Raw genomic sequence first — 18,820 nt, 5'->3', positions numbered from 1 at the left:
GGCGTGGTGGCACACACCTGTAACCCCAGCTACTTGGGAAGGTGAGGCAGGAGAATTGCTTGAACCCGGGAGGCAGAGGTTGCGGTAAGCCAAGATCGCGCCATTGTACTCCAGCCTGGCGACAAGAGCGAAACTCTGTCTCTAAATAAATAAATAAATAAAAGTAAGCCAATTTGAAGAGGTGATTAAGTACATAATTGTAAAGGTGGTTGATGAATATGCCAAAAACTGTGAAGATAGTATGAAGATGACCAAAGTATATCAGCAGTTCCTAAAGTAAGACCTGGGGACCCCTGTGAAAGCATGATACCCCTTCAGAGGTCTCATGCCCAGCTAATTTTGTATTTTTAGTAGAGATCGGGTTTTACCATGTTGGTCAGGCTGGTTTCGAACTCCTGGCCTCAGGTGATCTGCCCATCTCAGCCTCCCAAATTGCTGGGATTATAGGTGTACACGAGCCACTGCACCAGGCCAGTTATTTTTTAAGTTTTTTTAAAATTTAATTTTAATTTTTGTGGGTACATAGTAGGTGTAAATATTTATTATCGTTATTTTTAAATGAATTAATACTTTGAAAATTTCACAGTTTAAATTTCTAATATGGTAAATATAGATAAAGAAAATCCAGATGATTAAAAAATCTTTGTGTTCCTCCATAATATTTGAGAGTATAAAGGGATCAAACAGGCCAAAAAACTTGAGAACTGCTGAACCAGATCATTCCAAGGGCCCACCCCATGCTAAAAAGCTCCAGTTTCAAAAACGAAAGTATTTACAGTGCAGCCTTTTGGGCAACAACATCTCTTCCAAGTTTTGACCTTTGGTATAAAACAGGATGTCCTTGAACGTGTCCTTAATCGACTTCTTTCAGAGTCCCGCGGGTCTCTCATGTTCCGTCACTGAGACTCGGTAAACAGACTTATGTACATATCGTATTGCTATAGAATACGTGCACACGGTCCGGCGCAGTGGCTCATGCCTGTAATCCCAGCACTTTGGGGTGCCAAGGAGGGTGGATCATGAGGTCAGGAGTTCAAGACCAGCCTGGCCAACATAGTGAAACCCCGTCTCTACTAAAAATGCAAAAATTAGCTGGGCATGGTGGTGCGTGCCTGTGGTCCCAGCTACTCAGGAGGCTGAGGCAGGAGAATCACTTGAACCCGGGAGGTGGAGGTTGTGGTGAGCCAAGATCGCGCCACTGCACTCCAGCCTGGGCGACAGTGTAAGACTCCATCTCAATAAAAAAGAATACGTGCACACACGTGTCTGTAACATAATAACATCCTCCTCTGCTAGGTTTAATATGTTCATACTCTAATTGTCTAACCAGACAGTAAGGGCTCTGAGGGCATGGAACTGTGGTCTATAATAAACCAACGAAGGTGCCTGGCACCTGCCACAGACCGCTGGGCTGCAGACTCAGACTTTGCCTGCCAGGATCTTACAGCCTCCCAGGGGAGATGAGAGCAATATGCGGACCAGTGAAGGGAAGCAGGATGCTCACTCGGGCCAGGTAGCATGTGTGTCACTTAGACATTCTGTAGAGAGTGACCAAGTGTCCACTGTGACTTTTCCACAACTCTTCCAGATAAGTATTGACACCACCATTTTCCAGATGAGGCAATCAAGGCTGACAGGTGACATGGCTTGCCCAGGGCCAGTCTGTGGCCAGAGCTGTCATTTTTCCCTCTCACGCCATGCAAGTGCCAAATGGGGGCACAGGTGGAAAAGGTACCAAAGCACATAGGAGGTGACGTTATTTCTGGCTGAGAGGGGGACTTGGAGGGCTTCCTGAGGAAGGAGGCAGGGTCTGAACTGAGCTGTGGGTGGGAAGATGATTTGGAGCAGCTGAGGATAGGTGGGAGACAATGGCGGAGGAGTGCTCCAGCCTGGACAGCCCTCCTGCATTCCCACTGGGGCCCCACAAGGCAGGACACGCGGTCCCGGGCTCACCGACATGGCCAGGTGTAGCGGGGTGTTGCCATGCTCTCCACGGGCATCCGCGTTGGCCCCGTGGGTCAGCAGCACTATGGCGCAGTCGAAGCGGTTGCGCATCACTGCCACGTGCAGGGCTGTGTTCCCCGCGGAGCTGGTGCTGTTCACGTTGCAGCCCCGTTTCAGCAGCATGCGGGCCATCTGCGGGAGACAGTCAGGCCGAGTTAGCACAGGCACCCAGGGAGCTGCCGTACCCCGTGACACGTGACGTCCTCTCTGAGAGGCCTACAGGTACTGGGATGTTGGAAAGCACTAGCAACAGGACTCCAGGGGCAGGCCCCAGTTCTAGGGGGGCCTAGACTGCCTCCCATACCATCAGCATCCCAAGACCAGGGACAGAAAGCCAAAGATGTGCTGACTGTTTTAAGAGGCTTCTGGATGGCCGGGCGCGGTGGCTCAAGCCTGTAATCCCAGCACTTTGGGAGGCCGAGGCGGGTGGATCACGAGGTCAGGAGATCGAGACCATCCTGGCTAACATGGTGAAATCCCGTCTCTACTAAAAATACAAAAAACTAGCCGGGCGTGGTGGCGGGCGCCTGTAGTCCCAGCTACTCGCAGGCTGAGCAGGAGAATGGCGTGAACCTGGGAGGCGGAGCTTGCAGTGAGCCGAGATCGCGCCACTGCACTCCAGCCTGGGTGACACAGCGCGAGACTCCATCTCAAAAAAAAAAAAAAAAAAAAAGAGGCTTCTGGTCCTTTCCTAGCGCGAACAGAACCCATCTCTCCTTGTAAAGGCTCCTCTGGGGCCTGTCCTGAAGCACCCCGCTCCCTGCATCCCTCCCTGGGACTCTGCAAAGGTATCACCTCTCACAAGGTCTTGGCAGTACACATCCCTGGGAGAGCCTTGGGACCAGGGAGGGGAGCCTGGCTTTGGAGTCACAGACCTGAGCCCAAAGCCCAGCTCCACTCATCCCAGCCGCCTGCTTGGATGGGTCACTATAGCCATGTACATCTCAGGTTTCTCTTCTGTGAAGATGGGAATTCAAGTCCCTGCCCCACAGCATGTGATGACAATGAGTGACCAAACCTATATGGAAGGGCCTGACTCCGTGTCCAGTTCCTGGAACGCAGAGGTACCCCCGAGGCTGGCAGTGCTCTCCCTCCTGGCCCATCACATTGAGAAGTAGGCCACGAACTCTGGACCATCCCGTGCCCTGTTGAGCTGTGCTTCCTGGTGATGAGACCAGAGGCCTCCATCCTCCCAGGACAGAGCTTAGCTTAGGGGACGACCTCAGAGGAGATGCCCAGCCAGGCTCCCTGTGTGTGCAGCTAGACCCAGCACCACCACCACCATCACCATCATCGTGATGGTTAATGAGTGTCAACTTGATTGGATTGAAGGATGTAAAGTATTGATCCCGGGTGTGTCTGACACAGTGCTGCTAAGGGAGATTAACATTTGAGTCAGTGGCCTGGGAAAGGCAGACCTACCCTTAATCTGGGTGGGCACCATCTAATCAGCTGCCAGCGCAGCCAGAATATAAAACAGGCGGAAAAAGTGAAAAGGCCAGACTAGGCCGGGCACGGTGGCTCAAGCCTGTAATCCCAGCACTCTGGGAGGCCGAGACGGGCGGATCACAAGGTCAGGAGATCGAGACCATCCTGGCTAACACGGTGATACCCCGCCTCTACTAAAAAATACAAAAAAACTAGCCGGGCAAGGTGGCGGGCGCCTGTAGTCCCAGCTACTCGGGAGGCTGAGAAAGGAGAATGGCGTAAACCCGGGAGGCGGAGCTTGCAGTGAGCTGAGATCCGGCCACTGCACTCCAGCCTGGGCGACAGAGCGAGACTCCGTCTCAAAAAAAAAGAAAAAAAAAAAGAAAAGGCCAGACTGGCTCAGCCTCCCAGCCTACATCTTTCTCCCGTGCTGGATGCTGCCTGCCTTCCAACATCGGACTCCAAGTCCTTCAGCTTTGGGACTTGGACTGGCTTCCTTGCTCTTCAGCTTGCAGGTGGCCTATTTTAGGACCTTGTGATCGTGTGAGTTAATGCTCCTTAATAAACCCCCCTTTATATACATATATCTATCCTATTAATTCTGGCCCTCTAGAGAACCCTGACTAATAATACAATCATCATCACGCTACCTTCTATTTGGGAAGCACTTTACAATTTGTGCCAAGTTTTGTCATGCACTACCTCGCTGACTTCACCACCTCGCTGACTTCACCACATCTCCAAAGCAGAATTCATGGATGAGGAAACTGAGGCACAGGGCGGCTCCCGCCGCCCAGCCAGAGAGCAGCAGAGCCCTGCCAGGATCCCAGCTCTTCATGGACTTCTCTGCCCGCAGACCCACAGCACGGTCAGCCCCCAAGTGCTAGCCTCAGGGTCCTCTCAGGAACCTGCTTCCTGCGGGCCCTGAGGACCTGCAGGGCCCAGCCCCTTGCCCCACCCACCTCAGGCTCCACTCACCTCTGCATTCTTGGCCCAGTGGAGGGGGCTGGCTCCGTAACGAGGGTCTTTGCTGTGGATCTGGCTGCTGTCCATGCTGATGATCATCTCCGCACACCTGGGGAGACAGGGGCCCCGGTTGGTGAGCAAAGGCTGGGGTCTGCATGGCGTGGAATGAAGCCAGGACTTGGAGCTTCATCTACTGCTTACAGAGAGCATCACTGCAAACCAAGTTTAGCAAACCCAACCAGCACACTTACCATGGTATGTTAAGGCTGTACTGAGCCCCTCAAGGCACAAGTAACCTCCTCCTCCAGGAAACTTTCCTGATGACTGCCACTAGCAATGATCACCCTCCCTGGTGCTGGCTTTAGAGTCACATGGGCTTGAAGTCAAGCCCCAGGAAGACCAGGCATTTCAGAGTCCAGTTCTGTGCCTGGCACACAGCCACCCTCCACCTCCTTACCACACTGTCAGTGAGCCACACAGTGACCTGCATGCTATAGGAAGCAGTATGACAGAGGGGAAAGAGCACAATTGCTTTCCACTCAGTGCCTGAGGCAAGCAGTGTCCACCATAGATCTCAGCACCTCCAGCCTCAGAGCAGAGGCCCTGGGTTCACAAGCCTCATTAGGCCGGCCTGGCCCAAAAAAAGTGCTCCATCATTTTATTATGGGTAGGAATCTCGGTTCACAAGTTCAGCTGTGTAAGGAGGAGACTTTACAATTTTTCTGGCTGGGTGCAGTGGCTCACGCCTGTAATCCCAACACTTTGGGAGGCTGAGGCAGGCAGATCACCTGAGGTCGGGAGTATCAAAGGACGGAACACAGGGACTTGAACAGACCCATGTACACAGCAGCATTCTTCACAACAGACAAAAGGTGGAAACAACCCAGGTGTCTATCAGTGAAGGACTGAACGGATAAACAAAATAGTGTTCTGTCTTAAAAAGAAAGGAAATTGGAATACTATGCAGCCATAAAAAAGGATGAGTTTGTGTCCTTTGTAGGGACATGGATGCAGCTGGAAACCATCATTCTCAGCAAACTATCACAAGAACAGAAAACCAAACACCGCATGTTTTCACTCATAGGTGGGAATTGAACAATGAAAACACTTGGACACAGGAAGGGGAACATCACACACCGGGTCCTATTGTGGGGAGGGGGAGGGGGGAGGGATAGCATTAGGAGATATACCTAATCTAAATGACGAGTTAATGGGTGCAGCACACCAACATGGCACATGTATACATATGTAACAAACCTGCACATTGTGCACATGTACCCTAGAACTTAAAGTATAGTAAAAAAAAAAAAGAATGGAAATTCTGATACATGCTACAACATGGATGAACCTTGAAGACATCATGCTAAGTGAAATAAGCCTGGCACAAAAGGACAAATACTGTATGATTTCACTGATATGAGGTTCTAGAACAGGCAAGTTCTGAGAGACAGACAGGATACGGGAGGTTATCAGGAGCTGTGGGGAGGAGAGAATGGGGAGTTACCAATGGTTACAGAGTTTCTGTTTGAGGTGAAAGAAAAGTTTTAGAAATAGGGGTGATAGTTGGACAACATTGTAAATGTGATTAAAACCACTGAATTGTGTACTTAAAAGTGGTTAAAATGGGCCAGGTGCGGTGGCTCACGCCTGTAATCCCAGCACTTTGGGAGGCCGAGGTGGGTGGATCACCTGAGGTCGGGAGTTCGAGACCAGCCTGACCAACATGGAGAAACTCCGTCTCTATTAAAAAACACAAAATTAGCTGGACATGGGGGTGCATGCCTGTAATCCCAGCTACTACTCGGGAGGCTGAGGCAGGAGAATCACTTGAACCCGGGAGGTGGAGGTTGTGGTGAGCCAAGATCACGCCATTGCACTCCAGCCTGAGCAACAAGAGTGAAATTCCGTCTCAAAAACAAAAAAACAAAAAACAAAAGTGGTTAAAATGGCAAATTTTATGTTATATATAATTTACCACAATTGAAAAAATCAACATAACGTATCAGAACCATTGTGTACTTTCCATAGGTGGACTGCATGGAATAGGAACTATATATCAATAAAGCTGTTTTTAAAATTTTTTAAATTTTTTAATTTTTTTTTTAGTGCAATTACCAGGACAGCCCACATGGGGTTAATTTCCAGGTCTGGCACTTACTGACTGCCTGACTTTGAGCAAGTTACTTAATCTCTCTAAGTCTTGGTTTCCTCATCTGTTTTTTGTTTGTTTGTTTGTTTGTTTGTTTGAGACAGGATTTCCCTTTGTCACCCAGGCTGGAGGGTAATGGCATGATCATAGCTCACTGTAGCCTCAAATTCCTGGGCTCAAGCCAGCCTCCTGCCTCAGCCTCCCAAAGTGCTGGGATTAGAGGCATAAGCCACCACACTTGGCCCTCATCTTTAAAAGGGGAATAAAATACATCAGCTGTCTGGGCTGTAGTGAAATAGCCCACATGAAGGTTAAGCCGGTGGCTGGGACAGCGCTAGTGTTCAGCTGCTCTTCTCCATTATTAGGGGTGCCCAGCACAGGCCCAGGATTTATGCTGCCCAGCTCCCTACAGCTCTTATGCCAGGGCTTGGTGCTCAGCACTAGGCACATGGAGTCAGGCGCAGCTTCTTTCCCTGGGCCTTCTGGAGCCCCCCGTCTTCACCCCAGCGGCCAGCTCCAGCTGGGGTCCATGGCTTGGCTCGAGCTCTGCTGCCCCCAAGCCTTCCCTGAACTCCAGCTGCCTGAGCGGCCATCTCTGAGCTCCTAGTGCAGAACCCTGGCATCCTCAGTCTCAGCCTCCATCTCACTGTCTGGGATTATCTGTTTCCCTTCCCCAGCAGGGGCTTAATCATCTGAGAACCGCAGGCACAAACCCAGCTTTGTGGGAAAGGTCAGGTGCATTGAAAAACAGCAGAGGTGGCTGGACACGGTGGCTCATGCCTGTAATCCCAGCATGTTGGGAAGGCAAGGTGGGTGGATCACCTGAGGTCAGGAGTTCAAGACTAGCCTGGTCAACATGGTAAAAACCCATCTCTACTAAAAATACAAAAATTAGCTGGGCATGGTGGCGCACACCTGTAATCCCAGTTCCTCGGGAGGCTGGGGCAGGAGAATTGGTTGAACCTGGGAGGCAGAGGTTGCAGTGAGCCAAGATCATGCCATTGCATTCCAGCCTGGGTGACAGAGTGAAACTCTGTCTCAAAAAAAAAAAAAAAAAAAAAAAACCAAAGAAAAGAAAAAGAAAAACAGCGAGAGGCTCCTAGTCTGAGCCGTGAGGGAACCACTTGTCAGTAACACTGAGGCTGTGCGAATCTTGGAGTAGGGCTGTGCTGGCTGCCATGTGGATAAGGGATCTCCCTGCTCCACTCAAGGTAGGAGCCTCTTCCTTTGTCTTCTTTGCAAAGATCCTCTTATGTGATGGGGCGCTGGACCCACCCAGGATGGCCTGTGTGGCGACAGAGAGGGACTAGTGAGGGCTGAGGTTGTTTGAAGAGAGAGAAAACTGGTCAATTACAGCTCCTGCCCAGTACAGCTCAGGGTGGCTGGAGCCAAGCAAGAGTGGGGTCACGTGCCAGCCCTTTAGGTAGAGAAGAGCATCACCCGTCACCGGGTGTCCAATCAGGTCACAACCTGCAACTGGGGAACCTGATTTCGGGGCTGGGGGTGTTGGTATCTTCTCCGTTTGGTCAAGTATTTCCGAAAGTTCTAGCTCATTTTGCCTGTGCTTAGGAGATTCCAGGAAAGGAGGGTTTGTCCAGGCTTTGTCCAGCCCTTAGAAGGGCTAGCAATGCCCCATGGGGCTAGCAAGGTGGATGCAGCTCTCAGAGGACGGAATAACCCGAGGACAGGCACGAGTGCCAGCCTCCCCGCCTGAGTGCCGCCCGCCCGCGCCTTCTCACTGCTTGTCCAGCACTGCGCTGGGAGGTTCTGGGTGGCTGGGCTGTCTCCTGTCCTGGAGTGGCTTATTCATTTCGGTGAGGCCAGTGCTTTAGCACAGTGCCAGGATCGAAGGACTCACTGGCTCATTCATTCACTCAGGATATTGTTCCTTCTAGATAGTATTTTTTCTTTCTTTCTTTGCGTCCTGGGTTCCAGCAATTCTCCTGTCTCAGCCTCCCGGAGTAGCTGGGACTACAGGCACACACCACCACACCCGGCTAATTTTTGTATTTTTAGTAGAGACAGGGTTTCACCATATTGGTCAGGCTGGTCTCGAATCCCTGACTTCAGGTGATTCACCCACCTCAGCCTCCCAAAGTGTTGGGATTACAGGCGTGAGCCACTGCGCCCAGCCAGCAAAATTGTAAAGTCTCCTCCTTGCACAGCTGAACTTGTGAACTGAGATTCCTACCCATAATAAAATGACAGAGCACTTTCTTCGGGCCAGGCCGGCCTAATGAGGCTTGTGAACCCGGGGCCTCTGCTGTGAGGCTGGAGGTGCTAAGATCTATGGTGGACACTGCTTGCCTCAGGCATGGGACAGGTGATAGGAGAGCTGGAGCCCAGCAGGCCAGCAGATGCGGTGGGGAGGGAGGTCTTACCCTTTCTGAGAGAACTTCATGGCCGAGTGGATGGGGTAGCCGTTGGGGCCCATGATGTTGCACCGAGCATTGCACAGCAGCAGCACGCGGACCATCTCCTGCTTCCCCAGCTGGCAGGCCAGGTGCAGCGGGGTCAGCCCTTGGTTATTCACCTGGTTCAGGCCAGCCACTGCATTCTTTCCAAGGAGCTGATGAAAGAGGAAGGGAAGTTTGACTCCATAGGATGCTAATAAGAACGTAAAGAGGCCGGGCGCAGTGGCTCATGCCTGTAATCCTAGCGCTTTGGGAGGCCAAGGTGGGTGGATCACCCAAGGTCAAGAGTTTGAGACCAGCCTGGCCAACATGGTGAAATGTCATCTCTACTAAAAATACAAAAAGTAACTGGGCGTGGTGGCAGGCACCTGTAATCCCAGCTACTTGGGAGGCTGAGGCAGGAGAACTGCTTGATCCCAGGAGGCAGAGGTTGCAGTGAGCTGAGATTGCGCCATTGTACGCTAGCCTGGGCAACATGGCAAAACCTCTGTCTCAACAAAAAAAAAAAAAAGTAAAAAGAAGCACCAGGAAAGCCAAGTGCCTTTCCTCCCATGGGAAGGAAGGGGTGACCTGGCATGACTGTGGCTCACATGAAACACTTCTGAGTCAAGGAACTTAAAAGGTGGCCGTATCTCGGGATGGGCACTGGGGGTCCAGGCGGGAGCGATTCTTGCTTTTCATTCTGTCCTGATTGATGTTTTTCTACACACAGGTACTATGTTTCCAATGAAAGAACGGCAGTATTAAAAAGAGAACTAGGGGCCAGGCGCAGTGGCTCAAACCTGTAATCCCAACACGTTGGGAGGCAAGAGGATCACCTGAGACCAGGAGCTTGATACCAGCCTGGGCAACACAGGGAGACCCGTCTCTATCAAAAAATTTTTTAAAATTAGCCCGTGTGCTGTAATCCCAGCACTTTGGGAGGCCGAGAAGGGCGGATCACGAGGTCAGGAGATCGAGACCATCCTGGCTAACACGGTGAAACCCCGTCTCTACTAAAAAAAAAAAAAAATACAAAAAACTAGCCAGGTGAGGTGGTGGGCACTTGTAGTCCCAGCTACTCGGGAGGCTGAGGCAGGAGAATGGCGTAAACCTGGGAGGTGGAGCTTGCAGTGAGCTGAGATCCGGCCACTGCACTCCAGCCTGGGCAACAGAGCCAGACTCCGTCTCAAAAAAAAAAAAAAAAAAAAATTAGCCTGTGTGGTGGCACGAGCCTGTAGTCCCAAGCTGCTCAGGAGGTTGAGGTGGGAGGATCACCTGAGCCCAGAAGGTCGAGGCTGCAGTGAGCCATGATCGCGCCACTGCACTCCAGCCTGGGTGACAGAGCTAGATAGACCCTGTCTCAAAAAAAAGAAAGCACTAGGAGGGTTTTACTCTCTTTTAGCTGAATGCTGTCCCCATGAGGTTCATTACAACCACAGTGCACCTATGTGACACCAGGGTCACCTCACAGCAGTCCCACTGGGCCTGGAGGCAGGCCAGAGACAGCAGGGAGAGCAAGGGGCTGGCATCGAGGCCAGTGAAAGATCAAGCCCCACCCTCTCAGCTTTGTGGCCCTCCCTGGGCACGCTTCTTAACAACACTGAACCTCAGCTTCTTCGGAGAGGAAAGGGGAATAATGACCTCCACCCCATAAGTGTATTCTCAGAATTAACTAGAACATATACAACACTCAGTTCAGGGTCAGGCACCAATCAGCACCCGATGAAGGGCAGCTGCAGTCGTGCATGACCACTGAGAAGTGGGTGTGCGCGCCCCCACGTGGAGGTAGGGTCTGCGCGGCACCGTGCTGGGTACGCAGAGGATTGTTAGCGAAAGCGGAGTTCAACTGTGGGTGGAGAATTCCCTTCCGTGAGAGCACGAAGCATAAGATATGGAATCCACATTTTCTGGGCCAGGCGCGGTGGCTCACATCTGTAATCCTGGCATTTTGGGAGGCCGAGGCGGGTGGATCACTTGAGGCCAGGAGTTGGAGACCAGCCTGGGCAACATGGCAAAACCCCATCTCTACTAAAAATATGGAAATTACCCAGGCTTGGTGGCACATGCCTGTAATCCCAGCTACTCAGGAAGCTGAGGCACGAGCATCACCTGAACCCAGGAGGCAGAGGTTGCAGTGAGCCAAGATCGCACCACTGCACTCCAGCCTGGGCAACAGAGAGAGACTCTGTCTTAAAAAAAAAAAAAAACAACAAAAACAAAAAACAAGGAATCCACATTTTCTGGAATAACATGGTTGCATTCTGATGCCAAGGCACAGAGAACATGATCTTTAGAAGAATTTTCTAATTCTAGACAATAAAACATCATCCAACATCCTGTCTTTTCTGTTCAATCTAATACATGAAATAGCTATTTAATAATATCACCCATCAGCTTGCCCACAATTAAAAAATCACATCTTTTACCCAGGTAATCAAAAACATTAACAGGAAGGCCTCTGGCATAAATGCCTACAGAAACTGGAGAGAGCTCGGTTTGCTTGGTTTGAATTGCTGTAAAACAGGGGTGTCCAATATTTTGGCCTCCCGGGGCCACATTGGAAGAATTGTCTTGGATCACACATAAAATACAAGACCGTTAACGACAGCTGATCTAAAAAAAAGGTCCGTGCATGAATCTCATAATGTTTTAAGAAAGTTTACGAATTTGTGTTGGGCCACATTCAAAGCTGTCCTGGGCTGCATGCAGCCTGCAGGGCCGCAGGTTGGACAAGCTCGCAAAAAGTTAAGCCCAGGTCCCGCTGGCCCACGAGCCCCTCCAGGCAGGTATCTGGCTCACAGACTGTGCTCAGGAAAAGTGGAACTGAACTGACTGACTGGAGCTGGGCCTTGGGTTTATTTTGCTGGGTTGGAGGTCGTCCCTAGGGTTATCAAGCAAAGAGACCGAGGACGGTGGCTCCTGGAAAAGCGCTGGGAGGGAAGAGCCAGGGAGGGGTCTGCACCCTCCATGAAGGAGCTCAGGCCTCAAGGACCAACAGGGGACAGTAAGAGGCCCAAGAGTGACACCCGAGCCCAGGGGCCCAAAGGGAACTGTGGACACCGGGAGGTATCAGTACCAGTCACCCTGCCCCTCCCCCTGCTCACCTGTAGCACCTGGGAATTGTCACCCTGGACAGCATAATGGAAGACCGTCTCTCCCTTGTTGTCGGTGACATCCATCTGAGCGTGGCAGTACTGCACCAGCTCCACCAGGATCTCCCCATCACCCTTGCGGCAGGCCAGGTGCAGGGGTGTGCAGCCCTCCTCATTCTCCGTGCAATTGGCACAGCTGCAGGGAAGGGCCAGGGTGAGCAGAGGTGAGCAGGTGTGGCACAAGGCGGCAGGGGAACCTAAGTTGGAACCTAAGTCGGAAACTCAGACATTCTGGTTTATTTGAGCTCAAAAGCATTCCCACCACTCAGCTAGTTGGGCTGATTTGAATGTATTTATATCTGATGTGACCTGTATCAGGTTTTTGTTCAGTTTGCTCACTTGTACAAGAGATGGACCCCAGGGCCACACCAGCAGGAAGTGGGCAGGGTGGTGGCACAGGAAAGGGTCGCAGATGCGGATATCTCACTAGCCTCAGGCAATTCACTTAACCTTCCTTGGCGTCAATATCCTTATCTACACAACCTGCTGTGCCTACCCCAGGAAATGGACAGAGCCGTGGTGAGATGAGACACGGTGCTGTCCAAGAGCACGCCTGGAAACTAAAGTGCAGTGAGGGTTTTTGTTTTGTTTTGATTTTTGAGATGGACTTTCGCTCTTGTTGCCCAGGCTGGAATGCAGTGACGCAATCTCGGCTTACTGCAACCTCCGCCTCCCGGGTTTAATCGTCAGCCTCTCGAGTAGCTGGGATTACAAGCATGCGCCACCACGCCTGGCTAATTTTTTGTATTTTTAGTAGAGACGGGGTTTCACCATGTTGGCCAGGCTGGTCTCAAACTCCTGACCTCAAGTGGTATGTCTGCCTCAGCCTCCAAAAGTGCTGGGATTACAGGTATGAGCCAGCACACCCGGCCAGCAGTGAGGTTGAGTTCTGGGCCTAGGAGCTTAACTGAGCCATCTGGGGTAGAGACTCAGAGGAGGTGTGGCTACCTCTGCACAAGATGGCCAACTGGTGTCCTGTGCAGGTGTGGGCACAGTACCCTCACCAGGGGCAACCGCTGCTCCATCTGCTGGCTGAATGGATTCATAAAAGGAGGCCTTCAGCTTCCAGAAGAGCAGCCTGGAAGCAGACACCAAGGATCCAAGCCCCTCTTTCACCCTCTCTGGCTGAGTGACCTGCACAAGTCCTATTAGCTCTCTCTAGAATGACAATATGTGGGCTGGGCATGGTGGCTCACACCTGTACTCCCAGCTATTTGGGAAGCTGAGGCAGGAGAATCACCTGAACCCAGGAGGCAGAGGTTGCAGTGAGCCGAGATCACACCACTGCACTCCAGCCTGGGTGACAGACTAAGACTCCATCTCAAAAAACAATAAAATAAAATAAAATCACGATACCTAGTAGGGTTTGGGAAAATTCAATTTCACGGTGGGTAGAAATCAGCTCCCACAGACCTGGCACCTGGTGAGCACTCTGGACTCCAGAAATATTACATTGTCCTTCTTACATTTTAATCTGGTAGCAATGCCGTACCCTTTTTTTTTTTTTTTTTTTTTCTTTTTTCCTAGAGACAAGGTCTCATTCTGTCGCCCAGGCTGAAGTGCAGTGGTACAATCATAGCTCACTGTAACCTCTAACTCCTGGGCTCAAGTAATCCTCCTGCCTCAGCATCCCAAGTGGCTAGGACTACAGACACATGCCACCACATACAGCTAATTTTTTAATTTTTTCGTAGAGACAAGGTCTTGCTATTTTGCCAGGCTGGTCTTGAACTCCCAGCCTCAAATGATCCTCCCTCCTCAGCCTCCCAAAATGCTGGGACTGCATTAGTGAGCAACCATGCCAGGCCCTGCTCCTTTTTAAGTCAAACTACGGAGGGGAATGGAGGCTTGCGGCCCCCACTGCCCATACAAGCTGGTACACACACATTGTCCAAATGGTCTTGTTCCCTTGCTCACCTGATGACACGGCTGTGATGGAAGCACTCGCGGATCCCTAGCTCCACAGCCAGGTGGGCCACTGACCAGCTGGGGTGGTTACGGATGAGGTCGGTCAGGTGCTGCAGGACCTCAGTGTGCAGGACTTGGGGGGAGCTCTCATAGAAGGGTAGCAGCTGCGAGGAATACTGCTGGAAATTCACCAGGGCGTCAGCCTCCAACCCCAGCTGGAAGAGTCTGTAGAGCCAGGACAGAGGAGCAAGACCCAGAAATGAGCCAGGCGGGACCCTCGGCCCACATCCCTGCTGGAATCAGAAGGTCCCCAGACTGCAGCCTGGCCTGCCCCAGCCTGACTCCCCTCCCAAGCAAACACACACACACATCTATACACATGTAAACGACATAATGGCATTTAGGTTAGACGCTGTTTTTTAGAGACAAACCCAGCTCTGTAACCCAGGCTGGGGTGCGGTGGTGTGGTCATGACTCACTGCATCTTCGAAGTCCTGGGCTGAAGGGATCCTCCTACCTTAGCTCTTGAGTAGCTGGGATTATGGGCATGCACCACCATGCCCAGCTATTTTTTTTTTTTTTTTTTTTTTGGAGACAGAGTCTCGTTTTTTCACCTGGGCTGGAGTGCAGTGTTGTAATCTCAGCTCACTGAGACCTTCACCTCCTGGGTTCAAGCAATTCTCCTACCTCAGCCTTCAGAGTAGCTGGGATTAAAGGCACGTGCCACCACACCTGGCTAATTTTTTGTATTTTTAGTAGAGATGGGGTTTTGCCATGTTGCCCAGGCTGGTCTCGAACTCCTGAGCTCAGGCAATCTGCCTCCCTCAGCCTCTCAAAGTGCGAGGATTACAGGCATGAGTCACCGTGAGCCACGGCACCTGGCCTAATTTTTAAAATTTTTGTAGAGAGGGGAGTCTTGCTATGTTGCCCAGGCTGGTCTTGAACTCCTGGCCTCAAGTGATCCTCCTGCCTCAGCCTCCAAAAGTGCTGGGATTACAGGTGTGAGCCACTGTGCCTGTCTAGATTTTCTTTTATTTTGAAAAACTTTCCTTTTCTTTGGTAATATCATTTATTACTTTTATATTTTATTTTACCACAGCCCTGCCATATCCACTTTCCAATTCGACGGCCACATCTGAGAGCCCCAGCCTCCAGTACTTGGCCCCTGTTCATAGTAGGAACTAAGTAGGTATTGTTTAACCTAAATGTACAGCAACAAAGTATTATATAAATTATGGTATAACTATGTAATAAACTATTTTGTAGCCATTAAAATGAGCTATTAAAAAAACAGGGAAATTTTTCTTTTTTTTTTTTTTTTGAGACAGAGTTTCACTCTCGTTGCCCAGGCTGGAGTGCAGTGGCGTGATCTCAGCTCACTGCAGCCTCCATTTCCCAGGTTCAAGCGATTCTCCTGACTCAGCCTCCAGAGTAGCTGGGATTACAGACGCCCGCTACCACTCCCGGCTAATTTTTTGTATTTTTAGAAGAGACAGGGTCTTGTCATGTTGGCCAGGCTGATCTCAAACTCCTGGCCTCAGGCAATCTGCGTGCCTGGGCCTCCCAAAGTGCTGGGATTATAGGCATGAGCCACTGCGCCCAGCCAGCTTTGTTCATTTTTAAGTGTTGGGGTCGAGTCCAAGTTTTGCTACTAAGGTGCTGTGTGATCTTGGGAAATCTTTTTCCCTCTCTGAGCCCCATTTGAAATATGAGACTAACTGTACCTGTCCTACCTACCTCCCAGAGGTGCTGTGAGGACAGATGAAAAAGCACTATAAAAGCACTTTCAAAAAACCAAAACCATTACATGTCAGTGATGGTTACTTAAAGTTCTGACCAGGGCTTTTAACATACCAGAAGGTTTTGTCTCGCATACCACTACAAGCGCAGGAGTTGGCCAGAGTCTAGTAGAGGCAGTTCCCAGAGAGTGTTGGCTCATGAGACCAGTCTGCTGTTCCACAGACAGTACGTCAATTAACAATTAACTACTGGGCATGTGATCTGTGCCAAATGGAGGAGTCAATTAATGAACAATTGCATAAAATGCTCTGCCCTCCTGAAGCCTTTTTTTTTTTTTTTTTTGAGATGGAGTCTCACTCTGTTGCCCAGGCTGGAGGGCAGTGGCGCGATCTCGGCTCACTGCAAGCTCTGCCTCCCGGGTTCACGCCATTCTCCTGCCTCACCCTCCCAAGTAGCTAGGACTACAGGCGCCCGCCACCACACCCGGCTACTTTTTTTTTCTATTTTTTAGTAGAGACGGGGTTTCACCGTGTTAGCCAGGATGGTCTCCATCTCCTGACCTCGTGATCCGCCCGACTTGGCCTCCCAAAGTGCTGGGATTACAGGCGTGCGCCACCGTGCCTGGCTGCCTATTTTTGTTTGTTTGTTTTTTGAGACACAATCTCACTTTGTCACCCAGGCTGGAGTGCAGTGGCATGATCTCAGCTCACTACAACATCTGCCCCCCGGGTTCAAGCAATTCTCCTGTAATTCTCCTGCCTCAGCCTCCCTAGTAGCTGGGATTACAGGCGTGTGCCACCACGCCCAGCTAATTTTTATATTTTTAGTAGGGACAGGGTTTCGCCATGTTGGCCAGGCTGGTCTCGAACTCCTGACCGCAAGTGATCCACCCACCTCGGTCTCCCAAAGTGCTGGAATTACAGGCGTGAGCCACCACGCTTGGCCTGAGCCTTTGTTATTACGGGGGAGATCAACAAAATGACTTAAGTAAAAACACAAAATAAGGAAGTACATTAAATAAACTATAAGGTAATCAGTGTTAGAGAAACAACAAAAACCACAACAAAGGTAGGGAAGGAGGAGGTGGAAAGAAGCCATTCCTCATTGCCCTTGGCTGGGTTTTTCCTTCATCTCACCAACCCCTCAACATCAGGGCACTCCATATCAAGTGTTGCCGATATGTCAGAGAATGACAACTGAAAACTGACCGCTGGAATTAGCATCACCGAGACATGCACGACCTTGACAACAATACTTTCAGCGGAATGGTGGGAACCAAGACCTGATTAAAGTGGGTTTAAGGACAGGACGTGAGAATCTGAAGATTGCAAAGACAGATATTTTTGAGGAGTTTTGCCGTGGAGAGGAGCAAATAAAGTGGAGAACGGGGAAAGTGTAATCAGGCATTTGAATGCTGATGGGAACGATGATTCTGTCTCAGAACTTCCACTTTCCATTAACGGCAGACTAGGGAATATGAAACAGACCACCTACTGAGGACAGCCAGAAATGCTGGACCAATTATTAAAAACATCTGCTGGCAGGCAACTGTATACCTCAAAAGACACGGATGACTCACTAGGCTGGAAGGAATGATGGAAACTGAGGAACTGAGCTCAGTGTTCAGGTGGCTGTTACTGGAGAGGATGGGGAACGAGCAGCACCAGTAACAGCGTCATGGGGCTCAGGACACAGGGACTGGAGCCCAGGGGTCTGCCAAGAGGAGAGCCCTGATGAACATCTCTTACTTTGGGTTAGGGTCCTAAAGAACTACTTAGCCTAGGAATAAGGGTGAGCCATACACAGACACGCTCTCACAGGGACCACAGTTCAGCCTCAAGTAATTTCAGTTCCAGAAACTAGACTGAGGTTATCCTAGTTGTAAGTGTTCCCAGGTACCTGGGAGAAGCAAAAATAAATTCATTATTTATAAGGAAACATCAAACTAGGCTCCAGATTATTTCTTTTTTTCTTTGAGACTCCAGCTCTGTTGCCCAGGCTGGAGTGCAGTGGTGTGATCTCTGGTCACTGCAACTTCTGCCTCCTAGTTCAAGCGATTCTCCTGCCTCAGCCTCCAGAGTAGCTGGGATTACAGAAACCTGCCACCATGCTGGGCTAATTTTTTGCATTTTTAGTAGAGACGGGGTTTCACCATGTTAGCCAGGATGGTCTTGATCTCCTGATCTCATGATCCGCCCACCTTGGCCTCCCAAAGTGCTGGGATTACAGGCATGAGCCACCGCGCCCGGCCACTCCAGATTATTTCTACAAGCATACTTGCAAATACAACGACCAGCACATAATCAAAACTCACCAGGCCACCAGGCATATGTGGAGATAAGACATGAAAGAAAACCAACAGAAACAATATACAAAAGAAACATATCTGTAAGTGAGGGGGCTGTAAATATTTAAGTTATCCAAAATAGACTTTAAAGTAACTGTGATAACATTTGAGAGGTTAAAAAAGGAAATTTAGAATTTTAGCAAAGACCTTTGAATGATCAAAATAGGATCAAATGGAAATTACAGAATTAAAAAATATAATCAGGAAAGAGTAAACAGAATAAAGCAAGGAGAGACAAAAGAATAGAAAATATAGTAAAGTAGATAAGCGACATAGACTAATAAAAGATCCAGCATACATATGTAAGTGGAGGATCAGAGGCAGAGTAGAAGAAGAATCAAATAGAAGTCACATTTAAAGAGTTGATGTCTGCAAACTTTCCAAAACTGAACTTTTATTTTTTATTTTTTATTTTTATTTTTTTTTGAGACAGAGTCTCGCTCTGTCCCCCAGGCTGGAGTGCAGTGACACCATCTCGGCTCACTGCAAGCTCCCCCTCCCAGGTTCACGCCATTCTCCTGCCTCAGTCTACCGAGTAGCTGGGACTACGGGCGCCTGCCACCATGCCTGGCTAATTTTTTTTGTATTTTTAGTAGAGACGGGGTTTCACGGTGTTAGCCAGGATAGTCTCGATCTCCTGACCTTGTGATCCGCCCCCCTCGGCCTCCCAAAGTGCTGGGATTACAGGCGTGAGCCACCGCATCCGGCCTTTTTTTTTTTTTTTTTTTTT

At 50.1% G+C, this 18,820-nt stretch overlaps 1 protein-coding gene across 6 annotated transcripts in view; it reads right to left on the bottom strand.

Annotated features, from left to right (window-relative positions):
• Nucleotides 1-18,820, bottom strand: part of PLA2G6 (phospholipase A2 group VI) — a 72,497-nt gene that overhangs the window by 19,373 nt on the left and 34,304 nt on the right. For 4 of the 6 annotated variants that reach the window (XM_025398070.1, XM_025398069.1, XM_025398071.1 and 1 more), the window contains exons 3-7: nucleotides 14,013-14,228; nucleotides 12,048-12,231; nucleotides 8,929-9,116; nucleotides 4,411-4,507; nucleotides 1,954-2,136 (exon numbers count right to left, since the gene is read on the bottom strand). In XM_025398070.1, coding sequence (XP_025253855.1) covers nucleotides 1,954-2,136; nucleotides 4,411-4,507; nucleotides 8,929-9,116; nucleotides 12,048-12,231; nucleotides 14,013-14,228 — 868 coding nt within the window. Of the gene's footprint in view, nucleotides 1-1,953; nucleotides 2,137-4,410; nucleotides 4,508-8,928; nucleotides 9,117-12,047; nucleotides 12,232-14,012; nucleotides 14,229-17,322; nucleotides 17,457-18,820 lie in introns of all 6 variants that reach the window. The other 2 variants (XM_025398072.1, XM_025398074.1) reach the window with 1 other exon arrangement.

The sequence above is a fragment of the Theropithecus gelada genome, chromosome 10 (assembly GCF_003255815.1).
Source record: "Theropithecus gelada isolate Dixy chromosome 10, Tgel_1.0, whole genome shotgun sequence".
Classification (NCBI taxonomy): domain Eukaryota; kingdom Metazoa; phylum Chordata; class Mammalia; order Primates; family Cercopithecidae; genus Theropithecus; species Theropithecus gelada.
The sequence above is the reverse complement of the archived record's forward strand: the minus strand, read 5'-3'. Positions and strand labels throughout refer to the sequence as shown.